This window comes from Python bivittatus, unplaced genomic scaffold (genome assembly GCF_059951505.1).
Source record: "Python bivittatus isolate LINGU-HERP-01145 unplaced genomic scaffold, Pbiv_v1 ctg000030_np1212, whole genome shotgun sequence".
Classification (NCBI taxonomy): domain Eukaryota; kingdom Metazoa; phylum Chordata; class Lepidosauria; order Squamata; family Pythonidae; genus Python; species Python bivittatus.
In genome coordinates this window covers 3164650-3188898 of record NW_028277031.1, presented here as the reverse complement: position 1 = coordinate 3188898, position 24249 = coordinate 3164650, and the positions used below count along the sequence as shown (strand labels likewise).

At 44.7% G+C, this 24249-nt stretch overlaps 3 protein-coding genes across 5 annotated transcripts in view; 2 read left to right on the top strand and 1 right to left on the bottom strand.

The window, feature by feature from the left end:
- MEIOB (meiosis specific with OB-fold) overlaps positions 1–6676 on the top strand; it is a 63226-nt gene extending 56550 nt beyond the window's left edge. The window contains exons 7-14 of the mRNA XM_088152660.1: positions 196–296; positions 1025–1077; positions 1170–1265; positions 2614–2715; positions 3915–4068; positions 4433–4628; positions 5183–5269; positions 6453–6676. Coding sequence (XP_088008786.1) covers positions 196–296; positions 1025–1077; positions 1170–1265; positions 2614–2715; positions 3915–4068; positions 4433–4628; positions 5183–5269; positions 6453–6560 — 897 coding nt within the window. The 3' untranslated portion in view covers positions 6561–6676. The remainder of the gene's footprint in view (positions 1–195; positions 297–1024; positions 1078–1169; positions 1266–2613; positions 2716–3914; positions 4069–4432; positions 4629–5182; positions 5270–6452) is intronic.
- Positions 6676–10437, bottom strand: FAHD1 (FAH domain containing oxaloacetate decarboxylase 1). 3 transcript variants are annotated; one of them, XM_088152722.1, is made up of 2 exons: positions 10303–10437; positions 6676–8474 (listed from the first exon to the last, which is right to left on the bottom strand). In XM_088152722.1, the coding sequence occupies exon 2, from the start codon at positions 8359–8361 to the stop codon at positions 7690–7692; it is 672 nt and encodes a 223-aa protein (XP_088008848.1). In that variant the 5' UTR covers positions 8362–8474; positions 10303–10437; the 3' UTR covers positions 6676–7689. The 3 variants fall into 3 exon arrangements, with proteins under 3 accessions (XP_088008848.1, XP_088008857.1, XP_088008863.1); XM_088152731.1 differs by having other exon boundaries at positions 10205–10328; XM_088152737.1 differs by lacking the exon at positions 10303–10437 and adding an exon at positions 9911–10183.
- HAGH (hydroxyacylglutathione hydrolase) overlaps positions 10405–24249 on the top strand; it is a 26794-nt gene continuing 12949 nt past the window's right edge. The window contains exons 1-4 of the mRNA XM_088152693.1: positions 10405–10562; positions 18774–18955; positions 21194–21258; positions 23359–23476. Coding sequence (XP_088008819.1) covers positions 10499–10562; positions 18774–18955; positions 21194–21258; positions 23359–23476 — 429 coding nt within the window. The 5' untranslated portion in view covers positions 10405–10498. The remainder of the gene's footprint in view (positions 10563–18773; positions 18956–21193; positions 21259–23358; positions 23477–24249) is intronic.

Here is a 24249-nt window from a genome sequence, read left to right as displayed (position 1 = left end):
TTTCTGAGAAGAATAAACTGTATATTTATCCACATACATGCTGTAATTATAACAAGTGCTGCTATAGCTGAAGTGGGTTGAGGTGTGAATAGTGGGAACAAGAATATGAGAACAATTTCTATTTGACAAAACACGGCAGTATTGTGATCAAGATCAGGTTTTCTTCCTTTTTTTTTCTTTTTTTCCTTTACAAAGGTTGGTGAACCAAAATATTTTGCTACTTCAGACAGGCGGAAGGGCCACAGGTGTGAAATAAGGCTGTGTGATGATAGCGAGTCTTCCTTTGCAATGATATGGTAAGCACCGTTGGAAGTCATAATTCAGCTGTACCAGTAAATACAAAAATATGAAACTGCAACGGATAGAAATGCATACAATTAGCATTAACTGAAGCCTGTTAATTGTGTGCCTTTGTGAGAGATACAGTAGGATCCATTAAGTGACAGCAATATCTATTAATGTCTGTGACAGGTAAAGCTGCCCAGCAGTATAGCTTTGAATAGATTATCCTTTTCTATGAATTATTGATACACTCTTCCCTCTGGATATTCAGAATGAAACTGAGCTGCAAATCAGTTAGGAAAGGATGTCACAGTGATTAGGAAATAAACTAAACTAGATAACTGATTGTCTTGCTTGCTCAAAGTAACATACTGCTTAATATAGTCCCTAAATAATTTTTCCACAAATGTTATTTTTAACACCTTTATATATTACGCTGCAATAAGTAGAACAACCCTGAAGCTGGATCTGACCAGAAGTTCATGGAGTTCACCATTCAATGTTAACAATGATCAGCAGAACCTCCTGGATGTTGGATTTCTCACCCCCATCCGAGAAACATCGGATCAAGTGTTTCCTTTATTTGGGTCTTTTTTGTCTTTTATTTACTAGTTTTATTTGTGGTATTAGTATATGCTTATATGCTTTTAATATTTAGATTCTTCCCTGGTAATTTACAATCATAAACATGTTAAATAAATAAGCATTTTTTTGTATTAACTTAATGCTATTGTTTCTCCAGCTGGGACAATGAATCTATCCAGCTTGCACAGAGCTGGGTACCCCAGGAAACAGGTACCATCTTTTCATTTTCACATACAGTAGGTTTCGTTGAGCTGTTTAAAGTTTGCCTGGAATAACGAAACACTCTGTATTTTCCTTCTCAGTAATATTTGCATCTGATGTAAGAATAAATTTTGACAAATTTAGAAGCTGTATGATTGCAACTGTAATCTCAAAGACCATCATTACTATTAATCCTGGTAAGAAATAGTTCTTAAATCCTGTTTAAAATATCATAAAATGACTTATTCTATTGATTTTAATGGAGGTTGGGAATTTAAAATCAGTGGTTTTGATCTGAAATAAAACTTTCTATAAATATGCATATACAAAGTTTTAACCTCCAACTTTTAATTTTTTTAAAGAAAGCAAATTTAGTAGAAAGCCCCTGCCTAACCTTATTGTTTCTCTATAAGGCCATTTTATAGGTTTGAAGTTATAACCTGTAATACACAAATCTTTCATCTAAGATTCTCATGATATGCGCAACTTCGTGTTGTGTGCCTTCCTGGATCAGGAGCCCCTCCGGTCTGTCACTCACGCCCTGGTCATCTCTTGTTTAGACTACTGCAATGTGCTCTACATGGGGCTACCCTTGAAGAATATCCAGAAGCTACTTCAAAATGCGGCTGCGCGGGCAATCCTGGGTGCCCCAAGGATGGCACACGTAGCACCTCTGCTGCGGGAGCTGCATTGGGTTCCTGTTTGTTTCCGGGTCCAATTCAAGGTGTTGGTCATCACCTTTAAAGCCCTACATGGCACGGGTCCAGGCTACCTGAGGGACCGCCTCTTCCCCATTATATTGGCCTGTCCCACCCATTCCAGCAGAGAAGGCACGTTGCGGATCCTGTCAGTGAGAGAATGTTGACTCTCTCCGTCCTAGGAGGAGAGCCTTCTCTGCCATTGCCCCCACCCTATGGAATACTCTCCCCCCGAGGTGAGGTGGGCCCCTACCCTCCCAATTTTTCGGAGGGAGTTGAAGACTTGGCTCTGCCAACCTGTGTGGGGCAAGAAAAGATCCAATCGACCCTGGGGATGGCTGGCGCCTTGATGATGCTCCCTGAAGTTTATTGTTGTTGTTGTTGTTCAGTCGTTAAGTCGTGTCCGACTCTTCGTGACCCCATGAACCATATTGCGCCAGGCCTTCCTGTCCACTGCCTCCCTGAGTTTGCTCAGTTTCACGCTCATTGCTTTAGTGATGCTCTCTAACCACCTCATCCTCTGCTGTCCTCTTCTCATTTTGCCTTCCATCTTTCCCAGCATCAGGGTCTTTTCCAAAGAGTCCTCTCTTCGCAGAAGTTTATTAACACCTAATTAATATCAGCGTCTTGGAAGTATTATAAAGGAAGTTTGTTTTAGCATATTTTAATTAATTAATATTTATCTATTTTAATTAATGTTTATTTTATTTTTACTGTAAACTGCCCAGAGTCACTCCATAGTGGGATGGGCAGTGACAAATTTGAAAAATAAATAAAGTAAGTAAGTAAGTTGTGGCATTGCACAGACTTATGTGTATTAATATTGCACTGAAAAATATTTTTCAAGATACAGCAGAAGCAAATAGTTTATTCAACTTTATAAGACAAAGTCCAGAAATGTTAGACTTGGATGATGAAATGAGAGATCAGTTCAAGGAGTCCATAAATTGTGAGTGTTCTTTTAAATAGTTTAACTGCTTCTTATATGATGATTGAGATCTTAATTGCCAGTTCTCTCTTTTAAATAGTAACCACTCCTTATTACTGATTGGAACTTTGCTTGTGTAAACATCTGTCTGTCTGTCTGTCTGTCTGTCTATCTATCAAAAAACTGTATCATGTTCCCCAAGGATACAGCACACAAACTGGAGAAATAATAGTTTTGAAATGAGGAATAACATAGAGACATTATATTCAGCCACTCTAGGCCAATGAATACAAGGTTATACCAGTCTGGGAAACCAGATTCATGAAAAAGTAGCAATTCTGGTTATATACACAAATGAGGAAATGATTCTTCCAGTGATCCTTACAGGATCAAAAGACAATACATAGGTAAATCAGTATCTATTTGATCTATACTTTACTTTGGGGGGGATGCGGTGGCGCGGCGGCTTAATGACGCTAAAAGTTGCCAGCCAGAAATGGTCGACACTTGAGCGGTTCAAGCCCAGCTCCGTGCGGCAGAGTGAGCTCCTGTCTCATCCCTAGCTTCTGCCAACCCAGCAGCTCAAAAGCAACCGTGAGTAGATAAATGGGTACTCTCACCCCGGTGGGAGGAAAAATGCTGGCGGCACCTTGCACGGGAGACGGGACCAGTTGCCGGTAACACGGAAGTTGCGTATGCCCGAAAAAGGCGCAAAGCAACGGAAGACCCCGCCTCCTGCGCTCGCCAGCTGGGCTCCGCTCTAGGAAGGAGGCCATGGCAAACCACTCCCAAAACACCTTGCCATGAAAACTGCAGGGACTTGTCCAGGCAGTCGCCGCAGAATCGGCCACGATTGAGTGCGGATTAAAAAAAAAAATACTTTAAACGTTTTTCTCTGGTTTAAGAGCAAAATCCACTGAAGTGAATGGAAGTTTCCTAAATCACACATCATGCTAACCCACAATATAATTTGTGTGGTTTATGCTTTAGCATTATGTATGAACCTAGCCACTGTGGTTTGTAAATCATGGTTAGTGTATTGCATGAACCCAGCAATTATTAGCTTATTTGAGGAGTTGGGGGATCGTGCTGCCCTGGAGCCTCACGTTGCCTGCCTGGCTTTGCAGAATGAACCCATTCATGAGTTTGTCTTGGACTTTAGAATCAATCCAGTAAAGTTTTGTTTTCAGATGGGCTTTTTTTTTTCTTGTTATCTATAGTGCAGACAATAGTTGACATTTATACAGTGGAACAATTAAAGATGAAAGCTTTGCAAAATGATGGAAAACCAGAACCATTTTATGGCATTATTTTTGCCTACATTTCTACATTGAATATTGATAATGAAGCAAGTAAAATAATACGAAACAGATGGTAAGCACCTCATTAAGTTATCGTGAACAGGACATTTATTCTCTTCTCAATTTCAAATTAGCCTACAAAGCTGCTGAATTTGTACACTGAAATGGACTCTTTAGGCCCTGAAATCGAACCCCCTGCTCAGTGCAGCAAGCCTAATTAAAGCATCCCTGCCAGATGGTTACCCAGCTTCTGCTTTAATCTATTCAGTGAAGTCTACTATCTCCTTTGGTTATGGATTCAACTGTCAAACCGCTTTCCATTCATCAGTCTGCTTAATTTGGAAAAATAGTTGTAACACAGGAAAATCAATCTGAAAATCAGTTAGCTGTACACATATTAATTAATGTATGTTTCCTTTTTCTTTTTCTCTTTGTAGTGTCAAGTGCCACTATGTTGTCAATGAAAAGACAAATACGTGTTCTTTCTGTAGCAGCATTCACTCCTTCTTCGATGCAGACGCTGTGCCAGTGTTTGCCAGCTTTGATTTACCAGTTGATCTAACTGACCACACAGGCACGCTTCACTTTTGCAGTCTCTCAGACAGAATAGCTGAAGAAACTTTAGGTTACACGGTAAGAACGTCGGAAATAGTTTTCTACTTCTTGAGTTTATTCTTTGTTTTTTTATGCCAGCAAAATTCCTGTGGTCTCTTATCAATAATGTTTGGTCCAATTCAGATGATGGGAATTTATGGATACAAAAATGCTTATAAATCTTGATGCCAGTTGCAGCTTTTAATGAAACAGACTCCACCCTATTAAAAGCTATTCTACCATAAATTTACTAAACTCCTATGATATCAAAAGGCATCACTAGTTTTGCTTCAGAGCTAATATATATTATGAGCACTCTACAGAAACCAATTGGACCTAAGTAATTTACTCCTGGGATAGCATTTATATTGAAGTGATAATTACACATAATTGTTTAATCATTTTGATTCATTTTAATGTACTTTCTTTCCAGAGAAATTGTGAAAAGTGGGCATTTACTGTTTATTTGCCCTCCAGAAAATTTAGCTTTCTGATTATTATGCCCCATTCCAGAGAGGAAATTATTGCTGAATTATGGTTTATTGCAGACCTATGTGTAATTTTAGCAAATTAAACTGTGATCACTCTACTAGGTCCAAGAATTTCAAGCTCTGACAGACATACAAAAGACAACATTAAAATGGCAACTTCTTCTAGAAAGAAGCAAAATTTATTTTAAAGTAAGTATAATAAATAAATAATAAAGTAAGTATAATAAAATATAAAAGTAAGAGCCAGTTTGGTGTAGTGGTGAAGGTGCTGGCCAAGAAACCAGGAGACGGTGAGTTCTAGTCCTCCCTTAGGCATGAAAGCCGCCTGGGTGACCTTGGGCCATTCACTCTCTCTCAGCCCAACCTACCTCACAGGGTTGTTGTTGTGGGAAATAGGAGGCAGGAATATTAAGTATGTTTGCTGCCTTGCCTATATATAAACAGGCAGGATAAAATAATAATACCGTAATACTGTCCTAAACCAAAGAGAACACCATTTCCCACAACCTGAGCCAGTCTACGAACAGCTGCTCAAAATCTATGATCAGTTTCTCCCACTGAATGAAAAACTGAGATCTGCAAGAAAAAGACATTTCTGTGGTGGCTACAATATTTTGGAACACATTATCCGGAAACTGGTCAAAAACCAAAGGCTTTTCTAAAAAAACAAAGTAGTTAGTACAGAATTTCTAGAAGCTAGTAAATTCATGTATATAACTGCTCAAATATTTTGTCAACATTCTGTAGCAGTTTAAAATCTAGGAGATACAAGTGGAACAGAGGATGCTTCCATGCTTCTCTATTAAGTACTAATTATAAAACAGTCTTCCATTTTATGAATTTTATTAGACATGACATTGCTGACACAAAAATTTATTTGGGGAGCATCAACTGAAGTTTTTCAGACCTGCAGAAAGTTCTCTTTACAGTATTCTAATTTAGCTGTGAACTCACCAGTGGAAAAAGATAAATGTTCAAGATTAAAAGAAAAAAGAGCTGGGGGGGGGGGGTTAATGGGAACACAGTTGCAAGAATTCCCTTCACCACTTCTCTCCTACTTGAAACTATATGTTTATATTTGTACAACATGCTTAACCAGATCCAGATGTATTTCCTCATGCTAATCTTGGTTAGTGTTAATCTGTTTAATTATTTTGAGGCTTTCCACCTTATGTGAAACAAGTGTCTTGGCTTATGGTTCAGTATATTGCATGTACCCAGAAAAATGGGCTAATTCATTCAGGTTCGATGCATTACAGGAACATAGCCATTACATAATTCAAGTTTTATATAGAGCTTTTTGTTGTAAAAAAAGGGGGAAACCTTTAAAAATTGTTCGTAAAAGCGCTGATTTGTAAATTTACTCCCATAGGTTATTCTTTCTACCACAGCACGAACGGGGCTGAGAGTAAAACTGCTTTCTTGCAAGCTAGCAGATCCAGTGGAGGCTTATCAAAACCTGCCTGGAAAAGGAAAATAACTATATTGTGCATCTGCAAAATAACTGGAAGGAATTCTCATTTTCTCATAGCATGGTGAAATGACATCTTTGTAGGGGGTGCACACTTAATGCAAAGGCCTGTAAGATACACTTTGTCCAGGTGGTAAGATTATATCTGATTTTGAAGAACAGTGGAGCTTGCTTCACTCTCCAAGATGTAGTTTTCCATTAAAATGTGTAAGGAATGTATGTTTTCAGTCTTCTTCACAAGCATGTTTAATTTCAGATTACCTCAGAAAGGACAGACATTCAGGACATTTTGTAGAGAGAGATGGTTCAGTATAATAGCTGAGAGTTTCAGCTGGGAGAGAAGCGCCATCTTCATGTGTTGCACAAACCATGAATTTATCAGGTGTAATGAAGGAGCGTCCCCTCTCTCAGCACTTCCCTCTCCCCCTTCAAGTCTGCAACAGGAGAAAAAGAATACCCGTGACCTCTGTTGCAAAAACGCTAACAATATTTGGTTTCACAGATAATAGGCAAGTAATATTATGAACTGTCTGGCATTTATTCACAGAAACAAAAAGACAAGTTTTGGCTTCATTGCAAAGTGTTTTTTAAATCTCAACATATAAATTATAATTTTTAAACAATACAGTTTGGCACAAAATTCCTTCATTATTTGGTTAACGTTTTTAAGGAAGGTAGGGTATGACCGTATGATACGCAGTGTTTTGCAGTTCTAAAAATATATAGGCTTGTTTATTTACAGTGACCGGCTGGCCTTTTCCAGACAAGCCAGAAATAGGAAGTCAACAACAACAGCTTCCAAACCGGGCCCTGTCCAAGGGAAGCAGCCCAGAGATCTAATCTGCAAATCACAGCAGGGCAACCCAAAAGGACTGCTGTGCTGCGCCAACTAGGCAATATTGCTATATTCTGGCTTATCTTATGTGCAAATAAAGTCACTGTGTCTGGTACTCAGTAGGTTGGGATCTCCGTGGTCCACGCTCCGTCAGAGACGAGACATCCGAATAAGAAAAGGCAATCATTGTAGGTTCTTCTGAAAAGCCTGCTATTTTCCATCTCATGGGGGGGGGGGAATCGGGTCTCCCGTATGAGCAATCGACCCTCTTTTTTCTTCCAGAGAAAAGGAGCTTCCCACACATCAGGGCCGGCTTTTCTGCCCTACCACCTGAAACTGCATTTGCAGCAGCCCCTCGATCCCAGCTTCAATTTCATCCTTCTCTTGCACAGCAGAAACTCCTTCCGGGGATCCCGTTAAGATGATGTCCCCTTCTTCCAGTGTGACAATTCCACTGATGTAGCTGATGATGTAGGGAATGGAGAAAATCATGCCGGACGTATGCCCTTCCTGCCGCAACTCTCCGTTTACCTTCAGCCAGATCTTCAGCTGATGCGGATCTGGGACTTTCTCCTTGGGTACAAAGTCACTCACTGGACAGGAGGTGCTGAATCCTTTGGCTAGCGTCCAAGGAAGCCCCTTCTTCTTGCACTCCTCCTGAGTATCCCTGGCGGTCATGTCCAGGCAGAGGGCATAGCCCGCCACGTGAGCCATTGCTGCTTCCTGAGGAACGGCCCGGGCGCTCTTCCCAATCACCACGCCCAGTTCCACCTCGTGGTGGAGCTTACTGCAGTAGTAGGGCTTGACGATGGGGCTGCCTTCCCTGACGTAGGCTGAGGAGGGCTTGAGGAAGAAGAGCGGCTCGGGGGGAAGCGCATTCTTCAGCTCCTTGGCGTGCGCTGCATAATTCCGCCCCACACAGAAGATATTCTTACCCCACTCCCAGAACTTGCCCATAGGCCTAGAAGAAGCCATGCTGCAATTACCAGCCCTTCAAAACAGGGAACTCCAGGTGAGATGGCTGCTGTTTAGCTTTGCCTCAAGAGCAACAACTTCTCCACACAGCAATCTGGATCCTTATTTCTGGCCTGGGGAAGAAAATGGAACCGTTGATAGCCCTTCACAGCACGGGTACATTTTTCCCCATACAGCTTGGTTTTTTGCCTGAAATTCTACGCACATCGTGTGTTTCTTGACTAGATTATATGGCTGCCAAATGAGAAAAGCTCAAAATGGCCTACATTAAAAATGCAACAAAAGCGATCAGAATGTTAAAGGTATAAAATGAAATGACGCTACGGGGACCGTTCATGCCTTGGTCACCTCCTGAGTGGACTACTGCAATGTGCTGCACATGGACCCGCCCTTGAAGAGCATCCAGAAGCTGCAGCTAGTTCAGAATGCAGCAGCCCAGGCACACCCACGCTACAGCTCTGCCCTGCAAGCTGCCCGGGCTGCTGTGATGTCCTGGCTTGGAAGGTGGCGCTTGTAACGTCCCGCGTGGGTGATTTGCAGGACCACCCTCCTCCATCCTCCCTTAGTCCGGCAGGAGAGGCGTGCTGTGGGCCCCGCTGGTGAAGGGGACAGCCTTTCGGGACCCAGGAAGTGCGTCTTTTCTGTTGCACGCCTGCTCTTTGGAGCACCAACCTCCCTGAGATTAAATCGGCCCTGAGCCTGGTGGCTTTGCAAAGAGCCCTGAAGACTTGGGTGTCTTCCTGGGCGCGGGGGCCAGGTTCTTAGTTGCAGCCTGTGCGGTTGTTTTACAGCTCAGAAGAAAAGGGGCCAAGCAAGAGAAAGGCGGTCCCACAGATCAAGGGCTTCCAAACTTTTTCGGGCTGGGGAACCTGTCTCGAACCCCTGACCGAGAGGCAAAGCTCTAGTGCCAGAACATCTGTATTCAAGGTTTTTGGCTTTGAGGGGCTTTTGTTTTTCGCCCTTAGTCTCTAATGGAGCCCCATCGAGTTCTTGCGAAACCCTGGAATTCCAGGGAACAGCGTTTTAAAAATCCCGCATACGTCACCAATCCATTCCTCGTCTTTTTCCAACCTAAAGTACTTGCTACAGTGATCTGCAAATGCAGGAATACGGATGAAATCCAGGTTTCTGCTGCTGTGCGGTCCATCCCACTCAGCAACTGCCTCCTAACATCTGGAGCTGTGGAACAAACGGACTCATAGCGACTACGGCTGCTTCTAGCGGGAATGGACACCGCTCAACAGAGTTGGACATCAGTAATACTGCGATAGTAATGATGCGACTTGCTTTTCCAAGGCGCTCCCTTGTGTTCCAGCCACTTCCTACACGGTTCGGTACTGCCGATTCCTGACACCGGCCACCCTTGTAGCTCTGTCTGTAGTAAACAACAGCCTTCTCCTGGCTTGTCCGTACAGCCACCGCGCTCAATCCTTCTAAACACGCTTACTACGGTTTCTGTGCCTTCCTGCGTCACCTTCTGCGCACCCTAAGCACAGCTGTTTAATACCCGAGGGGAAAAGACTTTCTGCCTATCTTTCTTTCTGAGTACCGTAATATTATTCCGAAGCAAGAGGGAAGTCTGCACATGCTCAGGGACTCCCTCGCGGTTCCACGCGTGCTGGGACTGTAGAGGGACGTTTTACGGCGTGGGACAGCGGCGCTCCGCTCCCCGACGGAGCCCTCCTGCCCCGGCTGGAAGACCCTGGATGACTGTTTCTGATCGGGTCAGTCCGGACTCCGCGCCTCGGGGAAACCTCCCGTTCCGCGCCTGCCGCAAAGCGCAGCCCGATGCGGGCTGCGGAGGAAACCCCAGCCCAGCCCAGCCCAGCCCAGCCCGGCCGACCTCCTGCGGTTCCCGCCCGGGCACGGCCGCCCTCCGGCCGCCCTTCCCGAAGCAGCGGGGCGCGCGAACCGTCTCGGGGCCGCGCCGGCCCGCCTTACCGTCCCGGGGACCGAGCCGCCGCCGCCGCTTCGACGCGCGCCGCGCAGGGTCGACCGCGGCGCCGCGCCCGCCCCGCTTGGAGGGGCGGCCCCGCGGGCAGGGAGGCCATTGGGCGGCGGCGGCGCCTGCGCCGACGGAGCGCCCGGCGCAGCGGGCTCGGGTGGGGCGCCGCGCTCGGTGGCGGCCGCCCGGACCATGGTCTGCGCGGGCGGAGGCAGGCTCGGCCCCGCGCTGCTGCTGCTGGGCGCGCTGCGGACCGGTACGTGGCGGGGCGCGCGCCGGCTCGGCTCCCGGAGGCCCGCGCTGGCACGGGCACAGGCACGGGCACAGGCCTGCCGCCCTTCCTGCGCTGCGTTGAGCTGCGCTGCCCGCGGAGCAGCTGAGCTGAGCTGAGCTGAGCGGAGGGAGGCGAGGCGAGGCGAGGCGAGGCCGCGGACCGGACGGGCCGGGCGGGCGGGCGGGTGGGCTGGACGGCGCCGTTGGGCTCCTGCTCCCGGGGAGCGCCGGACGGGGAAGGCTTGGCAGCTGAGCCCGCGGCTCCCGGGGTTCCGCGGGAGGCCGGGGCGGTTCAACGGCGCGGGCGAGGACCGTTGCGCCCGCCCGCGCGCCCGCCCTTCCGTCTGCCGAGGCAGCGGAGACCGCCTGCGCCCCAGCGGCCCTCGACCGCCCCGACCGGGCCCGCTGAAACCCGGCGGAAGAGCGTCCTGCCCTGCTAGGTCAGAACAGAGAGAGGGCCCTCCGCGCCCCGAATTAGGCGCGCCCGGCTCAGAATTCCCCGGTCCCGCTCTCGGGGTCCGAGCCGCCTCTGCGCCCGAAGGGTGCCCCTCCCGCTTATGCGTAGCCACCGGAGCAGCAGAACCCGCTGGGCAAGGCTCCGCCGGACCCCGCGCCCAGCTGCAGAGCACCCGACTGGGAAGATTTGCAGGGCGGGCGGGCGGGGGGGGGGAGGGCAGGCCAAGATGGTATCCTGTTTCCTTGGTTGGGTGACAAGGCATGGATGGCACTTTTAGTATCAGTGAACAAGCCTTTTGGCTTAAGTTGCAGTGAATGCTTGTCAGCACAATCCTCAAAACCATACAGGTCTTCCATATTTTCAGTCGATAATCTGACTCAGTCAGAATTTAATCTCAGTATACGATCTTTAAATGTGTTGGTTGCTCTTGAGGCAAAATCTCATATCTTCGAGTAGGGAATAGAGAGGACAAATTATGGTTTCAGACTACAAAACTACTTTTCAGTCATTGCCCAGCGCTCCATCCTTCTGTGTGTCGTTTGCCAAGGAACATTTGTGGAAACGTGCCACTCATCCCTTTTGGCGAGGGGTTTGTACAGGAACACACACACAAACTTCAAGGCCCGGTGGCAGGTTTCGCAGAATGCTGACAAAACGTGTTGGACAAACTCCCCAAAGTCCAAGCCAGCGTGGTTATGATCTGGGGTTTTAAAAAGTTGTGGAGTTGAGTTCAGCTGAGGTGAGCCTTTTCCTTATGGTAATTATTTGCACTGTTAGGTGCGGTGTGTTTGTTCAGATACTGGAACCAAAAAGAAGGATGATATTTCAGAGTTAAAAAAAAACCCACAGCAATGAGGCCGAAGCTGTCCTTTGAGGGTGGCCAGGTTGCACGTTGGTTAAGTTCAGGTTGGGGTTCCCAGTCAATCAGCTTTCCAGCCTTCCCTAACCTGGTGTCTTCCAGATGTGTTGGGAATATCACTCTCAGAATTCTCTGCCGGCATGCACAGTTGAGAATTGAGGCAAAATCTGTTAGCATGCACAATCCTGAGAGTTGTGGTGTTAAAAACATCACAAGAGCACCAGGTGACCTGAACGTTAAACCCCTAAAAAGGTGGAGGCCCTCTTGAGTTGAGCTCTTGATGACTACGTGGACATGTCTACATGGTTTCTTTGGCAGAAGTGTGGAGGGGGTTGATCCTTTCCCTCTTCCAAAATGTTTTTTTAACTTTCCAATCTAGCCTATAAACCTGAAATTTCGTGATGACCTCCTGTGTGAGTACTAAGCATCCCTAACCTTGCTTAGTTTTTTTGAGATCAGCCAAAAACAGCTGCGGGGTGCTGGAGGGGGTTCTTATGGTATCTGTCATAAGTGATGTGCAGAATGCATTCTGCTCTTAGCTGCAGAAACTACAGTCCTTGGAACCCTCCTTCCTTCCTTCCTTCCTTCCTTCCTTCCTTCCTTCCTTCCTTCCTTCCTTCCTTCCTTCCTTCCTTCCTTCCTTCCTTCCTTCCTTCCCACCAACCAGTTGATTAGCTTGATCATATGACTGGTGCTAACAGATTTAACAGTGGGAATCCAGCAATCAAATGGATCAGCTGGTTTGCAGGAGAAGTGTCCTAATCAGGAATGTGGGGTGGGTAGAGGTGGAACTAAAGCATTAGTTTCCTCTCTGCTAATGGCATCTTTTCTAATCCACTCATGTGGCTGGCTGGGGAATTCTGGGAGTTGAAGTCCACCCATCTTAAAGCTGCTGAGGTTGAGGAACCTTGCTGTAATACCATTTCATATGGAGCTTTGGCATTTAGAGCAGATGAAGAGGTTTTGCCCAAATCTTGCTTTGAAGGTTTATTAAGACAGGTATTTGTTGTGATGACAGAGTCTTTTCTGGAGTCTCGCCTCTGCCTTCACTCTCTCACATGACCTGCTTGGAGAATCCCAGATCCAGTCTTTCCAGTTTGATCCCCATAAGTGGTGACTGTTGTGATCTGGGGAGGTTCTCATTTAGCTTCCCAGCTGCTGTATTGCTACTATGCTGCCAGTGGCTTCATTCGTTATTTAGAAGTTGCTGAGGCACTTAGCTGTTCATGAGCTTTCATGCGTAAAGCATTAGAAAACGGAGTTATTATTTCTTTCATCTATCTTTTTGGGTGTCTAAGAAACAAGACATTTGGCAAAGTCCAAATTAATCATCTGAGGGGAGCTGCTTTGGGGTGTCTTGACTTCCAAAAGGATTCTTGTTGACATTAAAGCTTACATTAAAAACTGGTCCCTACATTTGCTTGCTTGTTTCTTCACTCTGGATATTGTTCTCCTTTTGTATTTATTGTGCTTGACAGATATTTGCGGGCAGACTTTCTTAGAATGCTTAGAAAACTTTGATGCATTTAATAAATGCTGGGTGAAGTTACTTCTCTTTGGCAGCAATGAATTTAACCTGAGGCATATAGTTCACAGAGCCCATGTTGCTTTTAAGTTTCTTTCAAAAGGAATTTCCATTTAAAACCCCTACGTGTAATTTCTCAACCACTCCACTTTTCTCTTTTTATGTAGGATGCTTCAAAAAAGGAAACATAAAAAGATGATGCCGTTAGATGTTCTTTTCTGACTTTTTCGCCTCCTTTTTGTTTTGCTTTTCTCAGCTGGCTTGTTCCAAGGCCCTGTGAATTTTTCGGCCGGTGCCTCCAAACAACACCTAGGAGATGTCACAAAAAAATTGGGAATCTGTCTCACCCCACCCTCATCCATTCCCTGGGAGCAGAGGAGATGGGCGGAGACCAGCTGGGCTAAGTCATGCTATCTAGCTGGATTGTCAGGAGTAGTGGTGGAAACATCTTCCCAGCTAGCTGAACACAGAACTGGCTGGAGAAAAGTTTACTGGAGACTTGCAGGTCAGGAAAGAGCAAGAGGGACTGTTTGGGGCTGAAGTTGGCGATTCTCATGCTTTTAAGGCAATTTGTAAGTTCTCCCTTATCTTAGAGGCTGCAGCGGATAAGCATTGCTTTCAGTGACCAGCTTAGAAATACTTTTCTAAATCCAGTTTCTGATGATAAGGAAGATATCAGTAGCTGGGACTGTAAAGACTTCCTTGGGTGGGGTGGAAAATTTTCTGGTTTTAATGATGCTTTTGAGAACACTTGATTCCTAAGTTTTAATGCAAGATACTGGAGTTTCTGGACTCCAGGAAATGGACTTTACTGGCTAATTCTCTTGTATAAGAGGATCTGGAGGTTGGGCCTACATAGGGAGTCAGGAAGATGACCTGGATGGAGATATGCAGGATCCGTTGCCCAGACAAAAGGAGTGAAACATTTTTTAAGTCCAGAACTTTGAGATAATATTTAACTCTGGTGTGTGATCGTAATAAAGACATTTGAATTTCGATTTGAGATAATATTTGAAAGAAGATGCTTCCCGAGTTCACTGGAGTGCTGTATAAGGAGGGGGAGGGGAAGTAGGATTTGCAGGAAGACTTGCAGGAGTCTGTTCTTCTAGGCAATCTCAGTAAAAGTAGTTTTGGCCTTCCTGTGAAGTTGATTTCTTGCCCTGGTCTACCAAGCGGGGCTGCCAGCCTATAGCTCAGGAACAGATCCTGCATTCGCTGTTCTGCATCTGCAAGCATGACTCAGAATTGCTGCTATCTCAAATCCACAAGTCAGCTGCTGGCCTGGCATGATATGGTATTGAGTAATCATCTGGTTAGCAGGAGTTCTCCCTGGGTACTTATTAATCCATTTCTATCCCATTAAAAGTTGCAATTCAGTGTTGTGGTTGTGCAGGGTTAACGGAGGCACGGCAAGGTCGGTAGCGGTTATCTGCAGACGTGGGGAGGGTCTCTGTGCATCTGTGCATTACAGATCTAAAGAAAGTATTAGGGATGTGTTTTAGGAAGTGGCCAAACCTTCTGAAGGAAGGAACTTTGCTTCCTAAAAGACATCAGATGTTAGCAAATATAGGCAACAGTTGCTCCTTTGGTCCTTACTGTTTTTCCATCTGTTTTGGGGGCAGTGAGGGGCGGGTCTGCTCACTTTGCGACTGCTTTTTGTATCTGTGTTCTGGCATTGCCTGCCTCCCATCTCCGTATGTGCCTGATCTTAAGAGGTGAAAGTGCCAAAAGAGAAGAGCAGAAGAGAGGGGGGAGAGAGACGATGGCAAGTAGCTTTCGAGAGCATTATTCTGCCGTTAAGAGGAATTTGATCGCGTTTAGCCTCTGACCACATAGGAATTTCGTAATTAATTCCTGAACAAGATGGAGAGGTGCCAAGGTGACATTCCTATTTTCACGATGTTGATTTTCACATGCAAAAGCCATTCTGTGCCATGCACAAGTTTCTCCACCTTCTCCCAAGGCTTCTCCAGCATAGTGCTTACACAGCAGGAATTCACTGCAGTCCCCAGTTTAAGAACAAGTTCTGTTCCCAAGGTCTGTCCATAAGTCGAAATTGTACTAAGCCGGAACAGTATTATCATATAAGACTGTTTAAGGAGTATTGTGTAATGAACTTGGACCATTGTGTATTTAATTTGAATCACTGTGTATTTAACTTGAATTTTGTTACAGCAGGCTCTGTTCTTAACTATGGGTCACGTATGACTCAAGCATTCTTAACCCGGGGACTATCTGTACTACATTTATGACTTTACATACTGCTTTCTCTGTATTAAATGTCAGCATGGATTTTTTTCCAATAGCAAAGAGTATTGGAACTGAAACATTTCATCAGGGGAAAGTTCAGGAAAGCACAGTGATTCTGGTTTTAAATATTGCAGTCAAACCAATTCAGAGTTTTACTTTGACATTTTTTCAGTTATTTTATGACTTGACAGTCAGCATGCCATTTCTTTACCATGTTCAGATTTTTAGAGGGGAAAATGAAGACACTGAAAATTGCTGTCAGGAAGACTTTGCTAAATCGTGAATGAAAATATATGTTTTCTCAGGGTAAACCACCTAGGTTGTTCTATAAAAACAACCAGTTTGGCAAAAACGATTCATTAGCCACTTTTGCAGATTAGGGTAGCTATGAAGCCCTTGGACAGGGGAAGCAGTAAGAGATGGAGGAGGAACTAAGTTGTCACTTTTCTAACGTTCTTTGCAATTACTAAGCTCTTCATTTTCTCAGTAGGAACATTTGGAGGAATGCTGAAAAAGAAATGAGCGTTCGGTATTCATGTTTGGAGTGAGCAAAACGTGTTTATTTCATCGTACTGTACTCAACTCAGTTAACCCATTTTCTGGATTAAATTAGTTGAATTAGGGACTAATCAAAATACCTTTATTTTCAAGGCACTTTAAACTAGGAGAAACTAATTCGACTACACTGACCAGGCCTAGCTTGTTGTGAAAGGGAAGCCACTGGGTCTTTCGCTAATTTAGCTAAGCGTGATGGGTGAACCCACCCAAAATCTATTGGCAAGCAGTAATGTCAACACTGTAGATGTCAGTATTTTCAGTACTTATTTATTTGTTAATTAATTTCATCCCGTTTTTCCATTAGGAATCCCACTTTGGGATTGTTACATATTAAATATATTATATATACACACACACACACATACAGTAGTGTGCAAAAGTTTTAGGCAGGGTCTCACCGCACTCAGTCTCAAAAGGCCAGAGGGCAAATCCACACCCAGAATCTCCCACCATTTCCTCGTGGCTTGTTTGCTGGTGTCGTGTGGACACTCAGCACTGTCCTAAAAACACTTCTGGGGCCTACATGGCAGTGTTCCTCAACCTTGGCAGCTTGAAGATGTGTGGACTTCAACTCCCAGAATTCCCCAGCCAGCCAGCTATGGGTTGGGGAATTCTGGGAGTTGAAGTCCACACATCTTCAAGCTGCCAAGGTTGAGGAACACTGCTATATGGAACCCAGAGGGATTCCCATAAATAAAAATTATGCTAACAGCTGGTATTTTATTTTGCAGCAGGCCAGATTTTTATGGGTTTTTTTGTTGTGGTGGTTCTTATTTTTTTAATGTAAGGTGCCCAGAATCATGTGGAGTCAGGCAGTCTCTAAACTGTATTAAATAAATATATAAATTTACACACAAATAACAATTGAAACAAAAAAGATTCTGGCAAGGGGGGCAGCGTGGCCGGTGGAAGGCCTGCAAGGGGAGAGAGGCCTACCGGCATTAGGATGACAAACCATCATTTAGCATATGAAGTGGAGGCAAACAAGCCAGGACTTGTAAGCAGAGCAAACAAAATCCTAGCCAGGATCTTAGGTCTGGCAGGCACTAAACAGACCATTGTTCGTTTGCTTGGTGGCTGAAGTTGTGGGAAGAGGCCTAATTTCTTTACAAGCTGGGTTCCTAAAGGCAAATTCAAGCTGACCGTGCCAGGCAAATGTACCTATCACGGTCCTAGCTTAATTTTGTAAAGTAACCTTTATTTAGCAATGGAAAATACAACTATTTTTATGGAGAAAAAGAGGAGAATTTTTCTCTTTCCTTCCTTTCTTTCCAAAAACTGGGCAGTTTGGGGGTTTTCCGGTATAGAGGTCAAGCAGGGACAAGAAGCAGAGTTTTCCTCTTCTCTCTGTAATTGTCTTCAAAATGGTGGGAGCCATTGTGTGACGGAGGTGTTGAAACTTGGCTTGTGGTGCAGGATTGCAGTGTTGGGATTACTGTCCCTCAGCCTGGCCAACTTCATGAGATCCCTGTGAGGAAAAATGGGGAAAGGGACGAAAACTAGATAGAGCTCCTTGGAAGGATGGACTTTCTTGTTTGGAAGAAGTGGTTGACTATAAATCGGAAAAAATGTGTGAATTAAGGGGTCCCCTTTCTCCCAGATAGACTCATTTTTGCCTCTTTTTTTTAGGCCATTCAACTGCTGTTCCTTCCACAACTTCTGTCGTCCACTGGCCAAGTTTCTCATTCGTGGATCTTCACTTCCACATTTTTATGCATTTATATGTTTACATTATTAAACTTGTATGCCACCCCCCTCTCAAATACTTTGGGTGTCTCACAACGATCAAACAAAGAAATTGCAATAAAATCAATAAAACATAAAAAACAACGGTAAAAGATAGATGAGGTGGGGGGTCTCACTCTCCCTCCCCAAGGTCTGGGTGAAGAGCCGTATCTATATCTATAGAGATGTGGATAGGGATATATATATATATACGCACCCACTGTCTAACTAATCTGTCTTTCTATTTGCAAGATTTATAAGGCTGCCGAACTCAAAAGGCGTGACTCTGGGTGGTATGCGGCATAAAAACAAGCAGCAAACCAACCCTTCTCAGCCATATAACATTAAGCATATACAATAGTACCTCAGGTTATGAACGCCTCTGTTAACGAGCTTTTCGGATTACGGCCAGCTCCAGCCGCAAAAATTTACCTCGGTTTGCGAACTCTGCCTCGGGGTGCGAACAGGATACGGGGCCATTTTCCCTCCCGTGACACGGTCCGCGGCCATTTTCCACCCCTGACACGTGGTCCGCGGCCATTTTCCACCCCTGACACATGGTCGTAGGGAGGGGGACTCTCCCTCCAAGCAATAGCCGCCTCCCTGTCCTCCACGCCAGAACGGATTAACGGTAATTACATTGAACCTTATGGGGAAATTTCCTTCGGGTTGCGACCAATTCGGGGTGCGACCAGAGTCACGGAACGAATTAAGTTCGTAAACCGAGGTTCCACTGTACAATATATAAATATAACATACAACATGGTAAAGGCTTTCTCCTGCTATGGGAAGAGTTAACCTTGCTGCTTGTCTTCCAAAGGTTTTCCCTCGCTTCAAGTCAACTTCCTCCATTCAGAATTTGAGCGACGACCTTCTCAGGTGGTCTTGCAAGCCAACATGAAGGTGGAACTCCTTCCAGCCCTCACAGACAACTACATGTACCTCCTCGTGGATGAGGAGACCAAGGAAGCAGCCATCGTTGACCCCGTGCAGCCCCAAAAGGTATGCTGGAGCACCCCACTTTCCCTGAGCATCCATTGGCAGAGACAAGGATCGTACCTTTTTGAGAGCAAGAGTTTTGACTTCGCGTTTCCTAGTAGTTAACGAATGCCAGGATTCAGAGCTGGGCACATTCTTTGCGTTTGTGGGTTGGCATTTCCTCACTTTGGGTGCGGGGAGGTGCTGGGGATTTAGCCCAGTTGTTTTGAGGGCCTGAGTCAGAAAGGTTTGGGCAAGAAATTGTGCCTTTCAGGAGCACAGTGTTATTTTAGGGCCAAGTTCCTTTTCTTTTATTATGTTTCATTCAAATGCGAGTGTCTAATTCCTTCTTTATTTTCAAGGATAGTGGTGGTGCAGTTATGGGTAGCCCTCGGCTTATGACCATTTGTCTGTGACCGTTCAAAGTTACGACAGCGCTGAACGAATGGTTCTTATGATGGATCCTTGGAGTTCTGACTGTTGCAGTGTCCCCACAGTCACGTGATTGCAATTTCTGAGGTTCCCTGCCAGCTTCTCACAAGCAAAGCCAATGGGGTAGCCAGCAGGAAGTCACAAATGGTGACCACGTGACATCCTTGCTTAATGATTTATGCAGTCCTCACTTAACGACAGGACTGCTGGAACTGCCGTCTCTAAGTGATGTGGTCATACGACATCATGCTTTATGACCACATCACTTAGTAACGGAAATTCCAGCCCTGATTGCCATCATAACCTGAGGACTACCTGTACTAGAGTTTAACATAATTAAAATTCAGGAAAATTAGTTCTATGTTAAAATTTTATTGCTCATTCTTGGGGCATGTTGCAAGAGCGGGGAATGGGGGAGCACTCTTTTGCCCTTTTCCCCTTAAGCCTTCAAAGGGCCATAGGAGACACAGCAACAATGTAGTGACTTAATTGGAATGGGAGAAGCTGAAATTTTGGGTCCTTTTTTGATTTATAGAGATCTGGGAAGAATTTAAAACAAATAAAATAAATTGTTAAGCCTCTCAGTTTGCCACTTACACTGTATTTTTTTAAAAATCACAGCTGAACATTGACATATTTTGAAATAAATGCATCATCTGGCAATTTAAATTTCCCTTGTCACATGATTGCCTGCTACATGGTCAACACAGTACACGTCACTGAATAAGATTATAAACTACCCCAAATTCAATCCATATTCCTGAATGTCTATTCTGATTTAGATATCCTGTAAAATTCAAATAGAGTGTGTGCATGAAAAACCCCAGTGGTCTATGAATGGTTTCCAGCATGAACTGAATTCTGTGCCAGAATTATTTTTCAGACACAAAGTTATTCTGGATATTGAAGGATGCTCCCACATTTTAGCTAGCCTTTGAAGGTATCAGACAACCTTTCCAGTAAAAAACATATCCGTGCAGCAGTTAGCATACACAAAGCTATTTCAGTATGCCTTGAAGGAATATATGGTTTAGTAAAATTTAATAAGAATATTGCAGGTTGAAGTGGGAATTCAGCGTTTAAGATCTGTTTCATTCTAATATGAATCATTTTCCAAAATTGTTGAGCTTTACAACATTGCCACCAGTTAGGAAAGAATGGATCCAACTCATTACATTTCCACCAGGTTTTAGAGAAAGAATTGTCTAGTTTAGCAATCAGGGCTAGAGTGATAATACGAATGATAAAGCATCATACCAATTTTCTCTACAATTCAGAGTAATTGTAATGTTCTTCCATTGTAATTCTCATTGTTGCATAGCTATTACTGCCTCAAATTCTGCATCTATTTTATCATGCAGTCTTTGACTTGTTTGATTTCTGAGTCATAATTCACCAGCAATTTATACGAAGGCCCGATAGATGTTCTGAATTACATGTTACAAGATTTTCAAATTCAGTCAAGTCTCTAAATATTCCCCCTTGTTTCTTCAGTAATATATTCAGTAATGGTGGTAGTTCTTTTAGTGGTATGCTACTTATTTGGTAATGATGGTTGTCTTTCCTAATGGTTATTTCTTAGTGACCCCCAAATACTGGTTTCTAGAGACATTTCAGTAAATAATCTTTTGGTCAATTGCAGCTTTCGTGACACTCCTCGAGGTATTTTCTGTCCTCACTGATTGGTTTTACTGTGTAATGAAGGCAGCTCAGTTAATAGTTACTTTCTTCCTTTACCCTCAAAGCTTTGCACGTTTACGGTATTTTGTAAATAGTAATAGTAGTAGTAATAACAATAACAATTCTTTTGCTTTTCACTGTTTCTGCTAGGTTCTGGATGCAGTCAGGAAGCATGGAGTGAAACTGACCACCGTCCTTACTACACATCACCACTGGTGATCCTTTTTTATTATATGGTTTAAAAGGCTTTGCACCTGGGTACAAGGGCAGCAAGGAGGCAGGTGTACGAGGATTTTCCCCATGCTCAGGCTATAAACATTTTCTCCTGGGCTGGCTCAGGGCATATCTGCAACTGCAGACGTCATCCCATTTCAGTCCTTGCTGTCATCATGGCTTCCCAGACAAGGAACTCTAGAAATTGTAGCTTTCCAAAGTGGAAGGCATTTCTAGGGAGGAAAAAATATCGGCCTCTTTTCAAATTAACTGTTCACCGTGTCCCTCTGTGGAAAGCTGTGGCTGTCAAATGGAATTTGAATTTACCACTTTTGAAATGAAATTTGGGGGAATCCTTTAGGCCTGTGGTTTCCAAACCGTGCACTGCTGCACCCCAGGGCATCACAGTAAACTAACAGGGGCGCCACAAGATATTTTACTGCCTAATAAAAAGAACCATGAGTGAGTTTGCTATGACACCCTGGGATGCCTCTAGGAGTGCCATGAAAAAATTACTGAGGCACTAAAGGTGGTGCGAACCTGGAAAGTTTAGAAACCTCTACTTTAGGCCATTGGTGGCTGGGATTTGTGTACAAATTAGGGGTGTACCTGATCAGCACCTTTTGGAGTCATTCTCCTCGTAGGTCGCATTATCTAGGGTAGCCTTTCTGAACTAGCATTCTTGGGAATTCTCATTTTCCCATTATTTGCTGGAAACTCAGCAGGTGTAATTTCAACACATCTGTAGGACCCCAAATTGGAGAAACCCACCACCTCTTCCTCCCCCTGCTCTCCTCTCAGGCACACTTTACCCTCTAGGCTTGGCTCTGGCTTGAGTGATTGTAAGTTTTTGGCTGTGAAATAAATTCAGTACAGTAGCACATCAATACAGGCTTTCTTGGCAGCGCCTTCCTGCCATCCCAGGAAGCTGATCTATGAAATGTTAGTGAGATGCAATCTTGCTGGCAGGTCTTGGGCTAAATTCTGACTCTCAGTTCCCATCTGCTTTAAGACAAGGTCCATGGGTGTCTCTGGTTAGCCAGAAATATCCATGGGAGGGTTCAAAATTGTCAAGAACATTGCAATGCCACCCTGGACCCTGCCCCTTTTGAAAGTACGTGGCTGACACTGGTACAAAAGGGGTTAGATCCTAGACATCATGGTGTTCTATCTGCTGTCTTGCCAGTTTTGTCATCCCTGCCCTTAGCCCAGTTTTCCAGATGCCAAGAAATCTGGCTTCCATTGCAACCACATCTCAGATGACCACCTCTTAGCCCAGTTGAATAGATAACATGCCCAGTCTGGGCAGTTGCCATGCCTGTAGTTGGGTTGAAAGGAAAGTGATTGGCCAGAGAAGGCACTAATGTCTTTTTGTTTCACCCCAGCGATCTGACTTGCCTGGTGGTGTTTCTCTGAGAAGTAACTTCCTCCGGGATCTAGAATCTGCTCAGGCACTGAAATATAAACTGCCTCCTCAAACTAAGGCCCACTCTCTAGCTTCTGAGTCTTCTTGGTTTTGAGTCATTTCTAATTTGTTGAGTTTCTAATAGCTGTATTTAGGGTGTTTCTCCACAGCTGAGTCAAAGTAGTCTCCACCCCTCCTTGAGTCAGCAAAAAACTCACCTGCCATGAGAGTTAGTCTCTCCAGCTTCTATCGCCATTACTTGTGGATTAGGCTGCGGTCGCTGCTGCTCCATCCTTCTGGCCGTCCTCCTATTTGCATAAGCTTTGAATGATAGAGTCTCTTGAACGGTGCACTGATGCAACAGCATTGTGCAACAGGAGTGCAAAAGCCCTTTCCACCAGCTCGTAGCTACTCCTTGCCACAGACTACTGATTCAGGAAGCACAAGCTCCAGTTTAAAAGAAAATCAAATCTAACTAAGTGCCAGTTTATGTAACACACTAAGCCACCCTGTTTGCTTTGGGCTTCATGCGTTGCATAAATCCAGCCACTGGGGGCTTATTCAGCATAACGTGACTTCGTGTGAGCCCAGTTTGGCAAAAGCAGGACTGAATGGCCATTTTGCTGGATATGCGTTTTCAGCGAATGCTTCTTCTGTGTTTGCACAGCCTCCAAAGTCTGACATTTTGACCTTCTAGGGACCATGCTGGTGGCAATGAGAAACTTGTAAAGATGGAGCCGGGGTTACAAGTGTACGGGGGAGATAGCAGGGTTGGAGCCCTCACCCAGAAAGTCTCTCATCTTATGTCATTTCAGGTAAAAAAAAAAAAATGGTGGGGGGGAGGACAGGTTTGCCCAGGTGCTTTCTGAAACATGCACCCCATCCAAGCTTGGAGGTGTGTGAATCTCCTGTGCATGATTGCTATGCTGACCTCTTCATTCTCCATCCTGGTGGAGAGGGAGCTGTCTCTGACTAGAAGTGGCAGATTTGGGCTAAAGGGCCAATTTTATGGCACCGAGTTGCTTCACAGCCTAGTTCACGTTGGTAACCGCCATTACCTTCCACGGGAACTGTGTGATGCTCCCCAGTCATCTAACGCTTTGCTGGAATCAGTGAACATTCACCACTCTGTTGTCTTTCTGCTACAAACAAATCTGTGCAGTCCAAGGAAAACTGACCTGGGTCTATTGGCATGATATCTCTTGATTGGACGTTCCATATAGATGGCCCAAAACATGCTTCTTGTGCATCAGTAGGAAACTGGTATGTGCAGTTGCAACTTCTGGCTAATTTTAGCCAGGAGGATTTCTCAGAGGAGGGGTAACCGTTTGAGCCTCTGGGAGAAGCAGCGAGCAGGTCCTATAAACTGTGCCCTCTTGTCCCCCTGAATGTAGGCAGAGAAATATCTTGACCTGGACCCACTTTCTTGATGTGGGTAGCGTCAGATTTTGGAGCTGCACAGAATTCTTTACTGAGCAGGTTGAATGCATTTTGTCATACAGACACATTCGCTCTTTGGATGAGTAGCAAAAGTCTTTTTAGCAGAAGAAGTCTGAAAGCCAAACTAGTCGCTAATCAAAAGCGATCT